This window comes from Formica exsecta, unplaced genomic scaffold (assembly GCF_003651465.1).
Source record: "Formica exsecta isolate Colony F162 unplaced genomic scaffold, ASM365146v1 scaffold60, whole genome shotgun sequence".
Classification (NCBI taxonomy): domain Eukaryota; kingdom Metazoa; phylum Arthropoda; class Insecta; order Hymenoptera; family Formicidae; genus Formica; species Formica exsecta.
This window is the reverse complement of record NW_021853281.1, coordinates 1,141,078-1,148,019: the sequence shown is the minus strand read 5'-3', so window position 1 is coordinate 1,148,019 and position 6,942 is coordinate 1,141,078. Positions and strand designations below refer to the sequence as shown.

The 6,942-nt window shown below is 34.6% G+C and overlaps 4 protein-coding genes across 5 annotated transcripts in view; 2 read left to right on the top strand and 2 right to left on the bottom strand.

Moving 5' to 3' along the window:
* LOC115242497 (glutamate receptor ionotropic, delta-2-like) overlaps positions 1 to 1,080 on the top strand; it is a 7,034-nt gene extending 5,954 nt beyond the window's left edge. The window contains exon 9 of the mRNA XM_029818815.1: positions 197 to 1,080. Within this exon, the coding sequence (XP_029674675.1) occupies positions 197 to 824 (628 nt within the window). The 3' untranslated portion in view covers positions 825 to 1,080. The remainder of the gene's footprint in view (positions 1 to 196) is intronic.
* On the bottom strand, positions 1,078 to 3,257 carry LOC115242504. 2 transcript variants are annotated; one of them, XM_029818836.1, is made up of 6 exons: positions 3,231 to 3,257; positions 2,141 to 2,490; positions 1,851 to 1,960; positions 1,663 to 1,761; positions 1,376 to 1,495; positions 1,078 to 1,249 (listed from the first exon to the last, which is right to left on the bottom strand). In XM_029818836.1, exons 2-6 carry the CDS (start codon positions 2,468 to 2,470, stop codon positions 1,129 to 1,131), a joined length of 780 nt encoding a protein of 259 aa, XP_029674696.1. In that variant the 5' UTR covers positions 2,471 to 2,490; positions 3,231 to 3,257; the 3' UTR covers positions 1,078 to 1,128. The 2 variants fall into 2 exon arrangements, with proteins under 2 accessions (XP_029674696.1, XP_029674695.1); XM_029818835.1 differs by having other exon boundaries at positions 3,031 to 3,231.
* A 77-nt stretch (positions 3,258 to 3,334) lies between these two features.
* On the top strand, positions 3,335 to 5,601 carry LOC115242503 (acyl-CoA dehydrogenase family member 9, mitochondrial-like). The gene has a single exon (XM_029818833.1). It carries the CDS (start codon positions 3,469 to 3,471, stop codon positions 5,350 to 5,352), a length of 1,884 nt encoding a protein of 627 aa, XP_029674693.1. The 5' UTR covers positions 3,335 to 3,468; the 3' UTR covers positions 5,353 to 5,601.
* On the bottom strand, positions 5,494 to 6,912 carry LOC115242496 (programmed cell death protein 2-like). The gene is made up of 3 exons (XM_029818814.1): positions 6,887 to 6,912; positions 6,378 to 6,830; positions 5,494 to 6,264 (listed from the first exon to the last, which is right to left on the bottom strand). The coding sequence occupies exons 1-3, from the start codon at positions 6,910 to 6,912 to the stop codon at positions 6,000 to 6,002; spliced, it is 744 nt and encodes a 247-aa protein (XP_029674674.1). The 3' UTR covers positions 5,494 to 5,999.
* Between the last annotated feature and the right edge of the window lie 30 nt (positions 6,913 to 6,942).

Below are 6,942 nucleotides of genomic sequence, written 5' to 3'. Positions count from 1 at the left end.
ATATATTTTATTATATATTAAAATAATATATCTATAAATTATTAAAATAATCTATAGATTTATAGAAGTGCATACATTTCTTAATGACTTATACTTTTGTAACTACGTATAAACACATGTATATTTTATCCTTTCTTAAAAAGGTTTTTTTAAAATTGATACTGTTTGACACTGTATTTTCAAATTTTGTTTATAGTATATTACGCATATACGAACGCGGCGTCTTGGACAAAATACAAGAACGGATGTTACCGACGATGCCGCGATGCGCGGCATCGGCGGCCTTTCACAGCGCAAGACTTACAGACGTTTATTCCGCCTTCTTCCTCCTAACGGCAGGTATGCTTATAGCGGTTTCCATCGGTATCATTGAAAGGATATGGAACAAACGGAAGCAGATGCACCAGACTATTGTACGCGGCCTACGCGAGCATCATTTGATACCGCATATCCATTTCCATCATCATCATCATCGTGATCACGATCGCCCCAATGATCACTCTCACTTTCATTCTCATGATGCTCTTCCAACCAGTCGACTGCGTGGCTACGATTCCACTTATTTGACCATGCTGCAAAATCAGGCTCGCCAGGTGCAGTCGTTTGTCGGTCTTCAACAACGCGACATTTCTCCTGAAAAATCGAGAGGCCCGGGTCTAGAACCGCGCTTCCACGTACAACGAAGATCAGCAGGCCCCAAAAGAGCGTCTTGGTCTTCCTTCTCGGGCTTATCCAAAAGGAAGCTAAAATCGACCGAAAAAATCCCGCCGACTTCGAATGTGGAAACCATTCCTGGAACCCGGGCCTTTCCGTTTCACGATTAAATGCTATTTTGTCATCTCAAAATATTTTAAGCATTATAGTAATCACTATAACATTGTTGTGAAAATAATTGTTGCAATGTCTGCCATATTTCAAGATAATTCTTTAGCTCACAATGTACATCGCGTCATGCATCTCTTGGCAGAATTTAAAATTATTATAATAGATGCTTTCTTTTTTTTATTCAAGCTATAACTATAAATATTATTATGTCAATTAACAACGTGTATAATATTACATGTGTATAATATTTTATATATAATGATTTTTTAAATAATATATCAAAAATACATGATAAATGTATGGTCAACTACAATTATTATATTTGGCTAAAATCTTCACATGAGTACTGACAATTTTCGTAGGCACTTGTCGCTTGTGTATGTTATCTATACCTCTACAATCTCGTAGACTGCTAATTTCGTTTCTGCGACAAATATAAAGATTCTTAATTTTCATCTGTTCCTCGGATACAATTTAATAAGACAGAAAAAGAAATAAAAATAAATGAAAAAGAATTTTAAATTAAGAATATAGTATATATATGCATTACCTGCAAAGAATATTTTCTAGATCAAGAATATATTCGTCATCTTCGCACCATTTCCTCCAATTTCTATACAATCGTAGCTCTTGTATTTCATCAAGATACTCGTGACACATATTTCTTAAGCTACGAGAATCTTATAATTAAAGTGTCATAAAAGATCACAGAATTATTTTATGATAGAATAGCTAATATATTGATAATGTACGAAATTTAACGAGCTTTTTTCTTGTATAAAAATTTAATTTTTCCTAAGCTAGGTATAATATAAATTTTTGTTCATAAGATCTCACTTTTTCTCCCACAATCCATCGGCGGACGAAACGACGAGCTTATCGCCCGGTAATGGGTCGGAGATAAATCGCTGTCCATCAATTTCTCGTAAACCGTAACTGTAATAATTACAATCGTATCAATAAGTAAGGGTATTGTGCAAAAAGTGATGCAATGGAAAAATATAAAGTAAAAATATAAAATTTACTGTTGAAAAGAATTATCGCAAATAGTTCTTAGAAGAAGCACAGCTTCCGTGTCATTCAACCAATCATCAGGCGCCATCATATTGTGAATCTCCAACAGAGTTTGATTAATCTAAAATTAAATTGTATTATTAGAAAAAATGTATGATAATACAAGATTAAATTCTTACATTTATATTATATTATTATTTTACGCATTTATATTAATAATAATATCGTTATATATTAAATATTAGTACATTATGCATTGTTATAAATATAAAGAATATCTAAGACCGATCCTTAGGCGAACCTCCTCGGCGACAACCGTACACATGCCGCATCTAACGCACGCAGACGATAGATCCACGTGTAACTTGCCACATATGCTTGCAGCACAATTATACGGGATCCGCATCACCCCAAAACCGGACGAGCTACAGTCACAATAAGGATCGACAGTGACATTTGAATCTTTCAGAGGATTATAATGAATTGCGGTGGTATAAACATGCTCGTCACCGCTTTGATGAGTGCGTATTTTGCAGGCCTTCGATGTAAATACGAAAACAAATAGCATCAATAACACCGTTTTCGAGAACATTGTCTCGACATCGTTATGTTCCTTAGACGGAATTGGCATGAATAGATTAGATAAGCAGGCTAAAAAAGAAATAATAACGATTAATAAAAAAAGCGATTCTATAATTAAGAAATTAAAATTCAAGTTTTTTATTTTAACAAAAAATAATTCATAATTTTCAAATTAATCTCTATATAATCTTTATATAATCTTTCTCTTACGAAAAACAAATTCTTATAATCTTTCTTTAATTTACATGAGATGTTCTAATATTGTTAAAATGCTTCGTGTGTATATATAATAAGGTTAAAAACATGTATCAAAAGAAAACGACGAAGACAGATGAAACACGAAACTGTTTAGTATAAACTGTATATATTCTGATATATTTTGCTCTTTAATAAAATTTTGCTCTTTCATAAAATATTTTATTAAAGAGCAAAATATATCAAAATATGGTAAGAGATCTATGCATTTAAAAGTTTATTTAAAATTTAAAATTTATTTTTTTGATGACAGTATTGTATGTAGAAGCTATTGCTAAACAAAATTCAAATGATATAATCAATTGTGCAATTAAAAGTTTCTTAATTTTTATTATTTTAGGAATAATTCTTTACCCAATTCTTCGTTCTCTTTCAGCATTATTTATATACAATGGCCGATCTGCAATTGCCGCCAATTTCTTCAAATACAAGTAGCTATTTAAATGTGCCATTTAAATGGCACATTTTTTAAATGGCACATTTAAATGATATGATACTGAAAGAGAGGAAAAAAGGTGAGAAAATAGCTCAGATGGCGTTACTGAACAACTTACTTCATAGATATATAAAATACATAGACGAGCATTAAATGCTGATATAATGCGATCTTGTTCGGTTCTCATTGGATAGGCTCGGGGCTCGGTTCGGTTAAATACTTGTGATTGGTGGATAATGTTCCGAGCCGCTCAGTAATCTAATATTACGTATGTCTATGGATCTATAATACGTAGGAGGATGTATACTTTCTGCACTTTAATTAATTTGTAAAAAGGTTATTTTAACATAACAACGATGCTGGCACGTCAATTTCTTTGCAGAAAATTATTGTGGCATTCCTCATGCAGCTGCGCATCCGTTCGATATACGCAAAGCGCGAGTGAGCACGCGTTAGATACATTAAACCTTGAAACACGACTGCCGGCATCCATAAAGAGACAACAACAACGACAACCATTCGCCAAGAATTTATTTCTCGGCGTATTTGACCATGAATTCATGTATTATCCCGAGCCGCAAACCAAGGAGAGGCATACGCGGTTCTTCGAGTGGCTTCAACCCATCGAGAAGTATATGTCGGAGAATCTAGAAAATCCGCAAAATGTCAGGAAGGACGACGTTCTATCCCATTTGAGAGATTTGGGTGTCTTTCGGGCGCACGTGGATGAACAGCACCTAGGTCTGAACTTGAACCAGACAGAATTGGCCAAATTAGTGGAGGTACTCAGCTGTTTCCCCTGGTTGGGTTCCTACATCGTCAAAAATCACATTATGCCTGTTCATATTATCTCTACAATGGCCTCGGAAGAACAGAAAGCAAAGTACTTACCGAAAATAGCGACTGGCGAAATCGTACCCACAGTCTGCTATACCGAATCCGACGGCGGAATGAATATACGTAACATGAATACTGCGACAGTATTGTCAGATTGCGACACGCATTATATATTGAATGGTGAAAAATCATTTGTAGTCAACGGACATGATTCGAATCTATTTCTTGTATTCTCTCCATGTGGTCATTCTCAAGCACTCAGCAGTGGGCATGGTGTCTTATCTGTGTTTTTAATAGAGCGAGATATGAATGGTATTACCTATAAGGACGTCAAGAATCTAGTAGGACTTCATAACAGTCCTGTCTGTACAGTTACTTTTAAGGATATCAAAATTCCAAAGGACAATCTATTAGGCGAAATAAAAACTGGAATGAATATATTGATAGATTCGTTTGCACCTGGAAACAGAAACCTTGCTCCACAAGCAGTTGGTATATTGAGAACTTTCATAAAATTATTAATGAGGCATGTTCTAGAAAGGAAACACCTGGATCAAAATATGCACGAGTATGAAAGTGTTCAAGAAGTAATAGGTAAAATATCGACCGCCTTATATAGCATGGAAAGTATGCTGTATTATACCACTGGCATCATGGACATATATGAGAATCAGGATTGCACACTCGAAAAAGCCATGGTAGAGATGCATTGCGTTAACGAATGCGTAGCATGTATTTATGAAGGGCTACAAATCATTGGAGTAGAGAGTTATTTGAGAGAAAAGCCTTATATACAGATCTTTGAGGATGCATTATCTTATACGCTGTTCGATTCTTATAATATTGATTCTAACATATATATATCTCTACTTGGTCTACAACATATGGGCAAAAATTTGCGCCAACATATAATGAAGCTACGAAATCCGTTTAATTTTCCTCAGCACATATTAAGATGGACCCTCGGGAAAGAATATCAATTAAATCTTCGCATCGCTGACCATTTGCATCCATCTTTGGTAAATGGTGGCAAAATACTGGAGAAATGTATTACCAGGTTACAAACCGTCGGGGTGTTGATGCTACAACGTCATGGCAGTGAAATATCAGAACGACAAATGGAATTGCGTAGAATAAGTGAATTGGCAGTGAAAACATTCGCACTAATAACTGTCCTCTCGCGCACCTCCAGAGCGTATTGCATCGGCTTGAGAAACGCCGAGTTCGATCGACAACTGGCTAGTATTTTTGCGATTCTCACAGATAATAAAACCAAAGCTCTCGCGGACGAAATTTCATCAGGGGGATGGATTAATAGTGATACCTTGAACAAAAATATTGCTGAACTCATATACAGTAAAAAAGATTATTTCGCCGAACATCCGTTAAACAGAAGTTATTAAACATTCGTCTCGCTTTGAGTTTGATTCGTTTTAGAATACAAATATGCATATGTGCATGTATAATAAAGAGAAAAATAAAAAGTTATCCCGGAAATATTTATTAATGCGAGCAATGTATTTAAATCGCATAAGGAACATCAGACTATATCTTCTATTTTATAAAATTAAGTTACATTCTGTAACAATATATATATATATGTATAGTGTATCTAATTTTTTCTAAAAACAAAGAATATACATCATGTTCCACCAATGTTTCTGTATTTATCCAATTTTACAGTTATATCTTATATATTAAGATCAATTTTTGGTGTATATGTGTGTATGTATGTGTGTGGTGTTGCAGAAAAAGTAAATTAAATATTTCTAATCAGACTTCTATCGGACATCCCTAAAAAACTTTTTAATCATGAATCACATATTGCTTAATATAGTTTGAAATATACTCGTAATGTTTTCACTATATCAACCATCATTCGCTACTTAGAACTTCTGACAAATACATGAAGAGGTGGACGGTATTTTTTCTACAGATGTAACATGACTAGTCTTAAATGCATAAATATGAAACTCTATGTAGGATCATTGGAAGAACCTTAGGGGAGGGAGACTTTGCATTCATAATTACCTTATTTAGTATCTTACAACTATAGTCTTTCCGCTTGAACAATAACATGCTCTTCCCGATATAGATCAGTCGCGGACCAACAGCTTCTAATACAAGTATATATTAAAACGGTACCGAATTCAATCTGGAAATTCCGTTCGCTGCGTGGATTTAATAACAACTTCGGTATGATCGTCGGTAAAACTTGCAACTCAAAAATCATTTCATCACCGCAATTTCGACATTTACCGATGCAACCGCTCAGCGGATATAATAGTAATGGTGCAGAATTGTCTCTTGAATAACTAAAAAATAAAAACGTTATATATATAACTAATATCAAGGTATATAGCTATATGTATAATATAAATTCTTTGAACATATAGACACATCAAGAAAACGTCATTAAAGATTTTACCGTAGCAGCTGTCCAGGATTTCTCTGTATTCTGCAAACAAAATTGTGGAACATCTCGTCACCGTGCTTAGGAATACCTTTCTCGTATTTCTCTATGTCCGTTTCAATTGTCTTAGGATTGCCGGAATCTGGCGCAAACTTCGTCGATGAATCCGGATTGCCATGCTGATATTCGACTAATAACTCTCGAACGTGTTGGGATATATCTGTACCGCAATCCTCTTCATCAACCAAAAGAAATATTTCATCGAATGCATATTTAATTTCTTCGTTCATTATTTGCAATGGCAACGGAGTTACTTCGTGCAGTAAACTAACTAAATCACATTGCGGTCGCGTCGGAGTATCGATGCATACAACTTCGTTTTCATCTCCATCGATCTCTGCTGAGGCTTGAGGAGAATCTAACCGACCTACGGCGCCTCCGCTAACTGGAGAGTCCATACTAGTTGGACTATAACATTAGTAAAGAGAAATATAATCACAATATAGTTATTGTCCATTTTATGCATATATATATATATATATATATACATGTGTATCTGTGCACATATATATCCAGTCGA